Raw genomic sequence first — 14,670 nt, 5'->3', positions numbered from 1 at the left:
TCCTTGAAAGCCTCTCTTAACACCACACTAACTGGGGGATATAGGCGCAATGATTCATGAATCACCATTGTTAGCTGCACACATCATTCAAACAATCAAGTTTATGGTAATTGATGCATACCTTCATATCCTTGTTAGCAACCCAAAGCTATTTTGCACAACGAATGTACACATTCGTCGCACAAAACTGTTTTGGCGTGACAACAGTCTTCGTCGTGCAAAGTTCTGTTGCACAAAATGTCTTTGCGTGACGTTTTGTTGTCATCGTTGTGCAAACACACTTTGCGCGACGCAATTTGCTTCGTCGTGCAAGTATGTTTTTGTACTAGTGTATGGATCGATGAGCATTACCCCCCCCCCCCCAAAAAAAATCCACCCCCATTGTTAGCTAACATTAAGCCATTATCATTATTATTTTTTTCTTAGAATAATATAAAGACTTCAAATTGAATAACATTTTCCTAGTTTTATTTTTGTGGTGTTGTTTCCAATAGTAGTCAAGATGATGAGAGATTTTTCAATATGCCCAGAATACAGAGTGATACACCACATCTCTATACAAGTGGTGAGATTCTTGTGTTAAAAAATAAAATTTCCCACCACTTACATAATAATACGTGGTGTAGAAAGTTAAGATTGTAGGTGGAGGAGAAGAGGAAGCTGCAGATGGGTGGGCAATAGAAGAAAATTAAGTAATTGGTGTAGAAAGTTAAGAAATTGAAGAGATACAAATAAAATTTGATCAGTATCGAAGAAAATTAGAAGAAGAAAATGTGTTTGGAAGGTGAGAATGTGCCAAGAAAATTCAAGAAGAGGAGAGAGAAGAATGTAGTACCGTAAAGTTTCATAAACAGTGTAGTACCATTAAGTTTCATAAACAGTATAGCACAGTTAAATTTCATAAACAGTGTAGTACCGTTGAGTTTCATAAACAATGTAGTAAGTTTCATAAGCAGTGTCGTAATTTTTCATACACATTGTAGTAAGTTTCATAAACAGTGTAATAAATTTCATAAACATTGTGGTACCGTTAAGTTTTATAAACAGTGTAGAAAGTTTCATAAACAGTTTGTGTGAGGACGCGTGGATCCACTCGTCAGATATTTTTTTAAATTTATTTTAATGTTAAAATTATGGTTTTTTTCATTAAAGTTTAAGTTCTTTTGTCATTTTTATTAAAATTTAAGAGTTTGTTATTAAAATTTAAGTCTATTTAATTAAATAAAATTATAGCATGATTTTTTATTAAAATACACTTAGCCCAAGATCTTGTCATGAAAGTTCCCTAAAGTTTAAAGGTTTGTTATTTAAGCCGATTTATGGAGTCGAATATGACAAAAATATTATTCCTACCATCTATTTGTATCATATTTCTACTAGAGAGCAAGTGGCTATTTACCACAGTGATGAAAAACAGTTGAGTCCTTGCATAATGCGTGGATTCAAATCATGTCGGTGACTAATCTAATATCTAATATTTCTAATAGAGATGAGATCTATATGTGCTGATTGACTCTATTTTTAATATCTAATCTTTATAACAGAGATAAGACTCACATACGTTGTTGAGTTTTACCTTTAATAAAAAGATAATACACAATAATAGTACAATTAGATGATAAATGAAGCATTACTTGTAAAGTAAACACGGTCATTTAAAACTAGATAAAAACAAAGAATCTGAATCGTTTCTGAACAGGAGGAGTAGATCGTAGGCAGGTTGGTTTATTCAAGCTGCGTCAAGTGATAACTCTGTCTCTGTCTGTCACGCTCTCACGCTGTGTGCGAATATTTCTTTTTCAAACCCCAACTGTGTCTAAACAATAAACCGCCAGCAAACCCCAAATCTGCATGGCCGACACGTGTCCCCCTCTCTCCCTCTCCTCTATAAACCCCACACTTCACCCTAAAGTTTAATTCACAGAAATCATCACAGAGAAAGCAAAAAAGAAGAAAAAATGGGAAACAAAGTGATGAGGCTTGTGGTTTTGTTGCTGGTGATGTGCTACGGAGTTTCAATGACGGTGGGTTACACTGGTGACCAGGATGAGGGTTGGAGGACAGGGACGACGGAGGAGAAAGAAGATTGGAGGAGGAGCAGGAAAGCGGTGGGAGGAGGAGGTGGCCGGAGGAGAAGGAGGAGGAGCAATATCCGGAATGGGGAGGGGTAGAATCGAGAGAAGATAGGTTTTTGCTGCCAGAAGCAAAGCATGTAGTGAAAACTGCAGCAGGAGAAATGAGAGTGGTGATGAGTGCGCTTGTAGGGCTGTATATAAGCCCATGCATATTGGGTTTATTACCATGGAGCCTAAGTCCCTCTTTATTCCTCAGTATCTCGACTCCAATCTCATCCTCTTCGTCCGCAGAGGTAATCGTATTACTAATCGACTAATTAAGAGAATTTGTTTTCTTAATTTTGCCTTTACCTTTTAAAGGGTATAGTGGATAATGGAATCTTAATTTTTAATATATTTCTTAATTATTTGCTTTTATTTTCTTTTTTGTGTGGATATTTGCATTTATTTTTGTGATTTGAATATTATGCATGCAATTGTGGAAAGTAGGACTTCCAATTTTTTTAGTGAACAATTCCCTTTGATGGGTTGTTTTTGAATTTGATTCTCATGATTTGTGGAAATGAATTATAATTGTTTGGTTGCAGGAGAAGTAAAGGTGGGGTTGATCTACAAAGATGAATTGGGAGAGAGGAGATTGAAGGCAGGGGATGTGTATATAATTCCAGCTGGGTCTCCATTTTACTTGGTGAATACTGGGGAGGGCCAGAGGGTTCACATCATTTGCAGCATCGACATTTCTGAGAGTTTGGGAATGGGTTTGCAGGTACACAACAACAAAAAACATATCATCTCTTAAATTAATCATAAAAAAAAAAATCTAATTAGGGTTTACTGGTAATTCAAACTTTCAGCATCTGTAAAGTAATTTGAGTGTTTTGGAAAATAATGCAGTCTTTCTTCATTGGCGGAGGAAGCAACCCACAGTCTGTTATTGCTGGATTTGACCATGAAGTACTTGCAAATGCCTTCAATGTAAGTACATCACAGCTTTATTATGATCAGTTCTTAAATTTAAAATTGCTACATATTATTTATCATTAGTTATTACGAGTAAGAAGCCACTCAAATTGATATATGAAATCCACAAATATGTGACACCAACCCTATAATTTTTCTTGTCAAAATTAAGCACGTGACATGCGTGAAATAGTGTGGTTGGTATCCCGGATTTATCCATTAAAGGGGACTCATGCACTTTTTCATGTGCCTTTGACAGAAAATCTAAAGAAGTGTGAGGAGCAATGCTCCACGTTTTGTCGAACTCGGATATTAATTTGAATGGATTTTTATATTGCAATGGGGTGTTCTCCAATTTTCTGTATAATTAACAATAATCCTAGAACACACCAAATTTTGAATCAAATTTTCTCATGTTAGAGCTTAGAGGTACATGAGTTCCTTTTTGAGAAGGACTTGCATGAATTGGGACCCGTGGTGGCATCATCCCTTTCATGCAAGTGTTTTCTGCTGATCTGAAGTGAACTCAAATTTGAATATGGAATATTACCAGTCTACCGCATCATCTCGAAACTTAAAGTCTTTGATTACATCAATTGGTAAACAATTTAGTAAACGAATTTGGTGAGTGTTGCAGTACCTTGTGATGTATTAAACGTCATCATATGCTTTAATTAGTGTGACCAGAAATTAAAGAAACAAATGCGTGTCCAATATTGCAGGTCACGTCATCAGAACTAAGCGAAATGTTCACAAGCCAACAACAAGGTCCGATTGTCTTTGTGCCCGAATCTCATTCGCCAAGCGTCTGGTCGAAATTCCTCCGGCTGAAACAGCAAGACAGACTTCAAGAAATGAAGAGTATGTTTGACATCCAACAAGAAGATCATCATCACGGAAAATCAGAAACATGGTCCTGGAGGAAGCTCTTGAACTCGGTGTTTGGCGCTGATTCGAACGAAAACAAGAGGCAAGATGACTACGACAAGAAGAGGCGAGGTGACTATGACAAGGGCAAGGGAAGAGGAAAATCACCGGACTCTTACAATCTCTACGACAAAAAACCCGACTTCAGAAACAACTACGGATGGAGCATGCAGCTCGATCATTCTGATTACTCACCGTTGGAACACTCTGGAATTGGCGTTTACCTTGTCAACCTCACCGCCGGTTCAATGATGGCACCACATGTGAATCCCAGAGCGACAGAATACGGCATAGTGTTGAGAGGCTCCGGAACGCTACAGATTGTGTTCCCAAATGGGACACAAGCCATAAATGCCAAGATACAAGAAGGTGATGTGTTTTGGGTGCCGAGGTACTTCGCATTCTGTCAAATCGCGTCAAGAACCGGGCCACTTGAGTTCTTCGGATTCACAACTTCCGCGCGGAAGAACAGGCCTCAGTTTTTGGTCGGTGCAGCATCCGTTCTTCAGGAGCTCAAGGGACCAGAGCTTGCAGCTGCTTTCAGCGTGAGCGAGGACCGGTTGAGAAAGTTTATTGATGCTCAGCGTGAGGCAGTGATCTTGCCTACGGCACAAGCAGCACCTCCGTACAAGGAAGAGAGGAAGCCACCGAAGGAGGAGGAGGAAGAGAGGAAGCAGCAGCAGCCGGAGGAGGTAGAGAGAAGAGAGGGCGACAGAAGGGGGGATGCAGGAAGGGGCGAGGGAAGAAGGAAGGATGACAGAGGGGACAAGGGTAGGTTTCAGAGGGTGCCGGAGGTGATCAAGAGTATTGGGAATGACATGGTTATGGGATTTGATTGAGAGAGTCTCTGTGGTGAATAAAGAGTCTTGCTTTGTGGAGTTTTTATTTTTCAAGGTTATTTAGGAGCTTTTTGTTCATGTTTTTAGCTTTGTAGTCGGTCTTGTCTTTCTTTAATTTGTGGTTATGTTACGTTTGTGAATGAGTTGCTCGCGAATAAGAAATGTACTACTTTCTGTTTTTGTTTGGTGACCATCGGAATAGCTTGTTTTACAGTTAGTGCGATCTCAATCATCTTGAAATACCAAGAATTGTGTCGTGACTAACGCAATGTGAATGAAACGGATGAAGGAGTGTGGAATGAACGGGGTGAGATTTTAAAAACCAGATGGTATACCCTTCACGGTCTCGAGACCCTCAAGAACCAATACTCCTATTGGTCTTGGTCTATACTGTTCTCAAAACCCTCTTCAAACAAAAGTTAAGAAATGTTATTGGTGCTTCCTCGGGACTTTACTGTTCTCAAAACCCTCTTCAAACAAAAGTTAAGAAATGTTATTGGTGCTTCCTCGGGACTTTTCATAGATTGTGCCACCTCATACTTTGGCACAATATTTTAATATTTTATAATGTTAACAAATTGATGTTAAATTGTGATGTGACAGATAGTTTATAAAGAGTTACGTGCCAAATATTTTATAATGTTAACAAATTGACGTTAAACTGTGAGATGACAGAGAGTGTATAGAGAGTTCTACTTTTAAGAGAGTCTTCTTGGCATTTTTCACAAAAGTTTAATTACTATGGAGAATGAACTCCCAATTGATAGGTGAAGAACTCTTGCGTGGATTTATAAGCAACTTGAGTTACTTCTCATATTATCAATTGGTCTTATGTGGAACCTCTTTCTTCATAGTATTTGAGCAGATTATCCCATGTATAAAGTTCAAAGTGTGCCACATATGAGGTGGAGAATCCCTAATTAATAACGATAAGAAGGCCTTGTATAGGATTTATAAGTAAGTTAGGCTACATTTCATATCGTTAATTGTTTTACGACTGAAACTTCAGTTTTTTAATACAATTGAATGTAGTATCTGATACTTAGTACTACCTTCAAAAAATGGAATATATGACCCAAACTATTTAGCGAATGGAATATATTTAGTGAATGCGATAAGTCACACACTACAGTGAACAATCCAACAACAAGGAATTTCTGTGGGCGAGGGAGTAAGCCTCACACCTACTATGTCAGCAGTTAACAAACAAATGGATGGACAAGGAAACGAAGTTTGACATTGCAATGAATTCATGAGTTTATTATGACATTGCTATGTTCAAAATATGAGGCATTAGTTTGTTATGTGATTTAAAGTTGAGGTGGTAAAATAGTAATTTGCCCTTTTATATTTTCTTACATTTGGGTGAGAGAGTGAGCCCTGAATTTGCTACGTTATCATTTAACAACAAAATTGAATGAAAATATACAAAAGTATGACATTACAGTGTATTTTAAATAGATATGTAATATTACAATGTTTAAAAGATGAGGTATGAATTTTTCTATATAAAAATTTCAAAACAAGATATTGACGTGACTAAATCGTAACTGTTTAAATAGGAAAATAGAGAAAGGAAGAGAGATTAAGAGGAGAGAATATTATTTTTTTTATTTTAACAAACGATATTATTTATACTAAGGAAGATGGATGAGCTTAACCTTACACTGAACTAGTAATAATGTGATTTTAATTCGTTTTTAACGAAAATCGATCCTAATTCTCTCACTTGCAAGGTTTGCATGGTTCCGGCGCCGTCTCTGAGCCACGTGCAAGGCATGCTTTTCTTTTTGGCCAGGTGCAACCAAAAACGTTAGGTATATCTATATAGTGCGAAGCTGAAGTTGGGGAATAGCTTGCAGAGCTTCGTCCGTCAATCTAATTTTCCCGGAAAATTTTGAAATATTCTCAGCAGCCATGAAAACCCACTCTGCTTCTCTAGTTTTAATCTCAGTGCTTCTCTTTCTTCTTCCAATCCTGACAACCCATACCCAAGCCGAGGTTATAACCCTAACCGCCGACACCTTCTCCGACAAGGTAACAACTCCAAAACCCTTTCAAATTCTTCATTTTTTTGCATTCGATTTCACAGATCGAATCTGTTAAATAAGCTCATGAATTATGGCTATGATTTTACTGCTTAGATTCTTCGCCCAATTTCCGGGCAGATTGGGTACGGCTGTGTTGTGATTATGATGTTTGATGCAGATCCTGTTTCGCAATTTATACACACAGGCACATTTAATTAGGGTTTTTAACCCTAACCCAGATCCCATTTTCCCTTACTAGCTCATCAATCCCTGGTGATCTTATCAATGCTAATGCCTAATTAGTTTTGCCCTTCTTGTCAATTTTGTTTTAATTTAGTATCGGTGCCAGAATTAAATGGCGATTTGAGTCTATGAAATTGGACTGGAAGTTAAAGTGAAAAATGTTATGTGGGTTTTATAAGAACTGAATGATTCCAGGAAAACAAGAGGCTAATCAAGTAGGAAGTAATTTGGAAAGAGAAATGTATATCTCAAGCTATAGCTAATGAGACATGGATTTCACCTTTATCAACTTGCTGATTGTTTATTTGCGTATGTGTTTCTTAGGTGAAGGAGAGAGACACGGCATGGTTTGTGAAATTCTGTGTACCGTGGTGTAAACATTGGTAAGTTTTCCCTACCTCTGCCAAGTTCACGATTAGAAAAGATTATGAAGATTGATATCCTTACTAGTAATAGCAACATTTTCTTTCAGTAAGAACATGGGTACGTTGTGGGAGGACCTTGGGAAGACAGTGGAAGGTGAAGACGAAATAGAGGTTGGGGAAGTTGATTGCAGTACGAGTAAACCCGTATGTTCCAAAGTTGACATTCATTCGTATCCTACGTTTAAAGTATTCTATGATGGTGAAGAAGTCGCAAAATATCAAGGTATGATTCAAATTTCGTTTCTGCTATATCAGTTGTGTTTCCATTCATTGTCATCTTTGTGGTGCATAAAATCTTTTCTATTTGATCTACTCAGGCTTACTAACAGCACTTATACTATCACATTATAATCTAAACACTATTTATATGAAATTCCTGTTGAAGTGCCTTGTCTAGAAAATAGATTTTATGTGCAAGCTCCTCGTGGGCTTGGGCACGTATTTACGTGATTCACAAACCCGAATTTGCTTGTTAGTAATAACTTCCAAGAAGAAGAAAGTGTTCATATCAATTTATTCTCAATTCAGATCACTAGCGCTTCCATATTCATTATAAGTTCAATACAGATTCATTTGGGAAATCATTATAATTTATGTTGGGCATACAAACTGGCCATCACATCCGCTATTTTGTGGTATCATTTATTATCCTACAACTTGTTTTCATCAGTTGAAATGTCCTAAGTATAATAACAACACTGGAAATCCATCACAAATAAGAAGTCCTAACATTTGGCTACGTCAACATTGAAAGAGGTAATATAGTATTATTGTGGAAAAGTGGTAAATAGTACTGTACCATACCTTATCATACCCCAATGTTGATAAAGATGTGTGCATGGTTTTATATACGTTTTTATATTCCTTTTTTTTGCCCTGTTGTATATTTTTGCTGGAGGAAGTGTGAGATATAAATTGCAAGAATGTTTGAGTGGTGCTGTATGTACCTGTGAAAGATTTGGCTGGTTTGTTTAGTATAGCAGTGATAGAGATAATATTTATTGTGGGACTAATCCTTGGCTTAATTAGTATGTACATTCGGAGAAGGACTTCCATGGTAATGGTTACATCTCCCCCGTGGCATCCCGAGCCGATGATACATTGTCATGTGTAAGTTTATCTTCACATGGCATGGGATGGCACGGTGGCAGTGTGCTCAGTGCTGTGGATTCATTTGAAGTGAATTTGATCTGTTATGAGTCCAAATAACTGTTTCATATAGCTGTATATATTATTTGTAGACTTTGAGTCAAGTGCAGCCCACTAAAGGCTGAGTGTTTAATTTCTTGTTCCAATAACGTATTAGACTTTCTGTGGTATAGTATCTCACTTAGTTATTGTTTCTTGTGCAAATGATCAGGGCCAAGGGATGTTGACTCACTAAAAAACTTTGTCTTAGAAGAAGCCGAAAAGGCAGCAACAAAGGCACAGCTTGACAATGATAAAGAGTTGTAGTGAACTGTCGGGTACACCTTGTGACGTTGGATTGTGAAATCTAATCATTTGATATGACTCCTTAGTGCTCCACTGGAATCAATCGGTATGTAACAATTGAATGTCTTTACCTCGTGCAGATGCGACTTGCGTGTTGAACCCGCATTAGCACACATGGTCACAGACTCCCAGTATATGCTTGTATGGACATCAGCTCAGCTTCAGCTTCAGCGGTTGGGTTCGGGCACAACAATTTTGACTCGGGGTCGTGACTCCTGTGGGGCAAATACCAACTACAACTGATACATGGGCAACAGCAGCTTGTATTCATAACTGAATTTAAAAACTCGGTAATTTTCACATGATATTTAGTTTGGATGTTCGTTAGGTGGGTGTAAATGTCCAAGTTTTAAGTTATTGCAGGTTTAATTTCATCACGAATAGTTCGTGTTTGGATTTATAAATTGTTTTTGGACATGACAAACGGATTTATATTGGAGATTGGAGATCTATTATTAATTAGTATCATCTTGCTAACTGTCATATATGTTATAAAAGAGTATTCTGCCGAAAGCGCCTGTGCTCAAAGTAATGATTTCTTAATATGATACAATTAAGTTACATATAAGAGTGTAAACGTTAATTTGGCCAGCGAGCAAAACATTTGCATCTTGGTGAGTAAAATACGAGATTTTACAACCAATGGCACTCGTTCAACCGGTCGTTGTGGGAGGACAAAAAAGGGCCGTGCGTGGTAAATGCATAAATAGACAGAATATATGTACAGATGGGCAATGCCCGGCTAACCGGAAAGATGGGCCGGAACTGAAAGCAAAACCAGCACCATCGAATTCCCACTATACATAACCAAGAGCAATGAACAACTTTGATTAAAGTTTAGGATACACAACTTGTTCTAATAAGTAAGCACAGATTTCATTGCACAACGATTAGTTTTCACCACAAGATCGATATTTACTAAAAACAGAGCTTGTGGGTGCGTTTGTTGTACTGGACTATTTCGGACTAGACTAGCTTTAAGAACTAAGCTGGATTGACTTAGTTTGGACTAAGCAAGATAAGAATAGTGACGTGTTTGGTACAGTATGAACTAAACTATGGACTAAAATATTTTAGAACCCAAACTTTTTTATTTTTTTTATCATTTTTAATTTACTTTTACCTTAAAAAAACAAAAAAGAACTAATATTTGTTATAAAATATTATATTGTAGTTATTTAATTTTTAAAAACCTAATTATGTTTCAGGTTTGCAAATCCTCTCAGCCTTTATTTTAATTAGAAGAATAGACCAACTTTTTTTATTGCAAATCCTCTGACTCTTCACTTCATCATCTTTGCCTCCTACCTTAGCACTTCACCTCTCCCCTGCCTCTTCACTTCCTCTCACAAAATCAATTGCAAATCTTAAAATCAAAACATAGAGCAAGAAAGAGATTGAAGGAGGTGGGCTACATGTGTGATTGGCTCAAAGGTGGAGGATAAGGGTTGGATTTGGTTTGGGTTTTCTGGGTGCATGTGTGATTGAAACAACCATGATCATCCCACTGCATTTTTTTTCTTTTTTTTTTTTTGGATTTCCTGTGTTTTCTTGGTTTCTAAGTTTTCAAAGTTTGAATTTTGGGATTTTCTAGGTTATCCGGATTCAAATTATGGGGGTTGGTTGTGGTTTTGAATAAGGAACCGCTGCAAATATTTTGCATTTTTTTTTTTTTTTTTTGAATTTTGCGGGATCTAGGTTTGAAAAGGGTTGTGGGACACGAGATAGAAGCATATGGGAGGAACGAAGCAGGGAGGGGTGAAGCAGCAGATTTGGCTTAGCAGTCCGGCCAATTTCAGGGGGCCTCACTAAGACACAAAAGAAGCTTTTAGTCCAACTTAGTCTAGACGAGTCTCATTAAACATAGTCACGGCGTGAATCAAACATGGGACTAAACCAATGTGTAATCCAGTCTAGTTCAAGGAAATTTAATGAAGCCAAACAAACGGCCCGTAGTGTTCTGAATTATAGGATACTCGGGGGCCTTTTAGTCGTCACATATTGGTTTCGCTTAAAAGGCCCGAATTTTCTGAACTCCGTACCGCAGAGCACCATTAAAAATCCATAGTACAGAGGCTTCACAAGGACTCCATATATATCGACGTTAATTAAAACAGAGACGAAGACATAAATTTGACACAGAAACAGAAGCAAATCTGATAAAATCCTATAAGAACAAAGCAACGAACATAGAAATTTAACGCAAAAGGATATTAAAGAGACAAAACACGGAAGTTGCAGACATTAATACGAAATTGTCCAATAACCAACTACACGACTCATCTCAACGTATAAACCATAACAAATAGCATACAACACAGCTTGCCGAGCAACCCGAATCGCTTCTTACCGCTCAGCTCCTCCAAGCAAAGTTAGAGGGCTACGATGTAATTAAAACTCATAAAACCTGTCCAAATAAACTAAGAGAGTAGCGCAAAAATGGAAAATAAGCGACATTAGACAAAACTAATCCAGTTATGGCCGGATGATAACACAACACACTTCATTTCTTCTTGGCTGCCGCCTTGGTCACCTTGGCACCGGTTGGCTCCTTCTTCTCCACACTCTTGATCACACCAACGGCAACTGTCTGACGCATGTCTCTCACAGCAAAACGACCAAGTGGTGGGTACTCAGAGAAGGTCTCGACGACCATGGGCTTGGTTGGAATCATCTTAACCATACCAGCGTCTCCATTCTTCAAGAACTTCGGTTCCTTCTCAAGCTCCTTACCAGATCGCCTGTCAATCTTGGTCAAGATCTCAGCAAACTTGACGGCAATGTGGGAGGTGTGGCAATCGAGAACTGGAGCATAACCATTTCCAATCTGGCCAGGGTGGTTCATGATGATGACTTGAGAGGTAAAGTTGGCAGCCTCCTTTGCAGGATCATCCTTGGAGTTGGAAGCAACAAAACCACGCTTGAGATCCTTGACAGCAACGTTCTTCACATTGAACCCGACATTGTCACCTGGGAGAGCCTCCTGGAGAGCTTCATGGTGCATCTCAACAGACTTAACTTCAGTGGTAAGACCAGTGGGACCAAAGGTCACAACCATACCAGGCTTAACAACACCAGTTTCAACTCGTCCCACAGGCACAGTTCCAATGCCACCAATCTTGTACACGTCCTGAAGTGGGAGACGGAGGGGCTTGTCTGAGGGCCTCTTAGGCTCATTGATCAGGTCAAGGGCCTCAAGAAGGGTTGGTCCCTTGTACCATTCAAGGTTGGTGGACCTCTCAATCATGTTGTCACCCTCAAATCCGGAAATGGGGACAAAGGCAATTTTGTCGGGGTTGTACCCAACCTTCTTGAGATAGGATGAAACTTCCTTCACAATTTCATCGTACCTTGCTTTTGAGTACTTGGGAGTGGTGGCATCCATCTGCAAAAATAAGAAATAATGAAACATGAGTTAGAACTGTCAACGAACAAGTACAATCATTACAACTGAACTGCAATAAAATTTCCATATAATGTATAAGGCTCACCTTGTTGCAGCAGCAAATCATCTGCTTGACACCAAGAGTGAAAGCAAGCAAAGCATGCTCACGAGTCTGACCATCCTTGGAAATACCGGCTTCAAAACCACCAGTGGTGGAGTCAATAATGAGGACAGCACAATCAGCCTGGGAGGTACCAGTAATCATGTTCTTAATGAAATCACGATGTCCAGGAGCATCAATAACAGTGCAGTAGTACTTGGTGGTCTCAAACTTCCACAAGGCAATATCAATGGTAATACCACGCTCACGCTCAGCCTTGAGCTTGTCCAACACCCAGGCATACTTGAATGACCTCTTGTTCATCTCAGCAGCCTCCTTCTCGAACCTCTCAATGACACGCTTGTCAATTCCTCCAAGCTTGTAGATCAAGTGACCAGTGGTGGTTGACTTCCCAGAGTCGACATGTCCAATGACCACAATGTTGATGTGAACCTTTTCCTTACCCATGGTGGGATTTCAGCAAATTATCTGCATGTGCAAAAACAAGAATCATCAAAACACAACAGGCAATTAGCCTGAAATGAATATATGATCGTGACAGCACTGCAATTCATCATAAGGAAAAGGAAAAAAAAAAGCAAATTTAAGACAATCTTAAGAATTAAATACAAATCAACACTGTCAAGCATTTACGAGAACATAAATTGGAACTCAGTCCCTTAGATGTTCTTAGATATGCGATCATTACCGCAAATCATTACAGGTCTGTAGGAATCATCACAGTTACTTAAATAATTACTAGAGTAACAAATTTAAAAAAAAAATTAATGTAATTTGTAAACATGCACAACAAACAAGAGAAAATTGAACTCAGTCCCTTAGATGTTCTTAGATCTGCGATCATATCCGCAAATCATTACAGGTCTGTAGGAATCATCACTGTTGCAATCAAATTACTGAACCCAAATGCATAATATTATTAAATATTAACAAAATAAAAGTTTTAAAAATAAATAACCAAATTACTTTACGAAAAAATTTAGTTGCACCAATAATCCCCATATAAACAAGAAAAAATTCGAGGTAAAAATTTATGGAAAGCAACACGATTAATATTGCTTCAAGGGAACGAGTCACATGGAACTGATAAATCCACAAACCAGATAATGAAGCCTAACAAACTTAATTGCAAAACCCAATTCAGATTGGATCTTCCTGCATCTGATACAACAAAGTGTCTGCATGTAAATTCAAGAACCCAGTTCATAAATCCTCGAACATTTTCATCAAAAACGAATAACCCCTAATACCGACGACTCCACATGCCATTTGAACAAAAACCCACAGATCTTATCACAAATATTGATCAATAAACAAAACCCAGACCATCGATTCACTTCAATCAATCAAATGACATTCAAAACGATACGATTTCAAGAATTTCGAAGCCATAAACATTGATACAGAAAGAAAATCTAAATTGAGAGAGAAAGAGAGAGAGAGAGAGAGAGAGGAGAGAGATGTGCTAACCTCAAGAAAATGGATGAGCGAAAGAAGATCTCGCGGCCGACTTTTAGACTCAGGAGCGAGATGGAGAGGATGAAGACAGTGAGGAGCTCGGGGATTTAAAGGAAAGAGACTGCTGCATCAGTTTTGTTAGGGTTTCTTTCTGAGCCGTTGGATTTCAGGGATTTGATCTAACGGTTGTAATGTTTACTTATCACTGCGGCTGGCTTAGGAGTCTTGTGATGCCCTAATGCTTTATGCATGTTGTTGCTACTTTTGGCACTTTCGCATATTCTTTATCATCAAAATGACCACACTGCCCTTTCATTGCAATTTGTTTATTTACTTTTTAAACCTCCTTTGCAGTAACGAATTACATTTTATTTTGTTTACAAATGATTTGCTTCTTTGGCACTTTGGCATATTCTTTCTCAACAAAATGACCATCTTGCCCTTTCATTTCCATTTGTTCATTTACTTTTTTTACCTTCTTTCCAGTTACTAATTTTTACGATTTTTGTTGTTGTTGAAAAAAACAATCAAATTCATTGATTTCAGGGGCCAAATTACAAGATTTGTAAGATAATACAACACCAATCATAGTGGTATTCTTCTTCACTTGTAAGTGAATAATCTTATCGTTTGTTAAAATAAAAAATAAAAATACAACACTCAATGTTTTCCTAAAATCAAAGACCAAAACAAAAAATTGAAGTCGAAAACCC

At 38.0% G+C, this 14,670-nt stretch overlaps 3 protein-coding genes and 2 non-coding genes across 5 annotated transcripts; 2 read left to right on the top strand and 3 right to left on the bottom strand.

Annotated features, from left to right (window-relative positions):
* Positions 1-1,774: 1,774 nt before the first annotated feature.
* LOC103948988 (vicilin-like seed storage protein At2g28490) lies at positions 1,775-4,987 on the top strand. Its single transcript, XM_009360088.2, is given in 6 exon segments — positions 1,775-2,088; positions 2,091-2,258; positions 2,261-2,368; positions 2,663-2,841; positions 2,970-3,050; positions 3,758-4,987. Coding segments are annotated over 6 exon segments (1,710 nt in total). The 5' UTR covers positions 1,775-1,958; the 3' UTR covers positions 4,802-4,987.
* Positions 4,988-6,642: 1,655 nt separating this feature from the next.
* LOC103930646 (protein disulfide isomerase-like 5-1) lies at positions 6,643-9,455 on the top strand. Its single transcript, XM_009340011.3, has 5 exons — positions 6,643-6,838; positions 7,399-7,457; positions 7,547-7,722; positions 8,860-8,965; positions 9,074-9,455. The coding sequence occupies exons 1-4, from the start codon at positions 6,719-6,721 to the stop codon at positions 8,952-8,954; spliced, it is 450 nt and encodes a 149-aa protein (XP_009338286.2). The 5' UTR covers positions 6,643-6,718; the 3' UTR covers positions 8,955-8,965; positions 9,074-9,455.
* A 1,751-nt stretch (positions 9,456-11,206) lies between these two features.
* Positions 11,207-14,127, bottom strand: LOC103930645 (elongation factor 1-alpha). Its single transcript, XM_009340010.2, has 3 exons — positions 13,970-14,127; positions 12,485-12,967; positions 11,207-12,378 (listed from the first exon to the last, which is right to left on the bottom strand). Exons 2-3 carry the CDS (start codon positions 12,944-12,946, stop codon positions 11,497-11,499), a joined length of 1,344 nt encoding a protein of 447 aa, XP_009338285.1. The 5' UTR covers positions 12,947-12,967; positions 13,970-14,127; the 3' UTR covers positions 11,207-11,496.
* On the bottom strand, positions 13,145-13,227 carry LOC125470495. Its single transcript, XR_007252777.1, has one exon. It is a non-coding gene; the product is annotated as a small nucleolar RNA SNORD25 (small nucleolar RNA).
* LOC125470496 lies at positions 13,304-13,384 on the bottom strand. The gene has a single exon (XR_007252778.1). It is a non-coding gene; the product is annotated as a small nucleolar RNA SNORD25 (small nucleolar RNA).
* Positions 14,128-14,670: the final 543 nt, after the last annotated feature.

Source organism: the organism of the source record quoted next, unplaced genomic scaffold (genome assembly GCF_019419815.1).
Source record: "Pyrus x bretschneideri cultivar Hongxiangsu unplaced genomic scaffold, Pyrus_bretschneideri_v1 Contig5, whole genome shotgun sequence".
Classification (NCBI taxonomy): Eukaryota; Viridiplantae; Streptophyta; class Magnoliopsida; order Rosales; family Rosaceae; genus Pyrus; species Pyrus x bretschneideri.
Note: the sequence above shows the minus strand (reverse complement) of the source record. Positions and strands in the feature narration are given on the sequence as shown.

Excerpts from the sequence above, each read along its gene's own strand:
- LOC103930646 (XM_009340011.3), top strand. The coding sequence starts at position 6,719 with ATGAAAACCCACTCTGCTTCTCTAGTTTTAATCTCAGTGCTTCTCTTT. Across the intron at positions 7,458-7,546 it reads GTACCGTGGTGTAAACATTG|TAAGAACATGGGTACGTTGT; the intron begins GTAAGTTTTCCC and ends ATTTTCTTTCAG. Across the intron at positions 7,723-8,859 it reads AGAAGTCGCAAAATATCAAG|GGCCAAGGGATGTTGACTCA; the intron begins GTATGATTCAAA and ends GCAAATGATCAG.
- LOC103930645 (XM_009340010.2), bottom strand. The coding sequence starts at position 12,946 with ATGGGTAAGGAAAAGGTTCACATCAACATTGTGGTCATTGGACATGTC. Across the intron at positions 12,379-12,484 it reads TGATTTGCTGCTGCAACAAG|ATGGATGCCACCACTCCCAA; the intron begins GTGAGCCTTATA and ends TTATTTTTGCAG.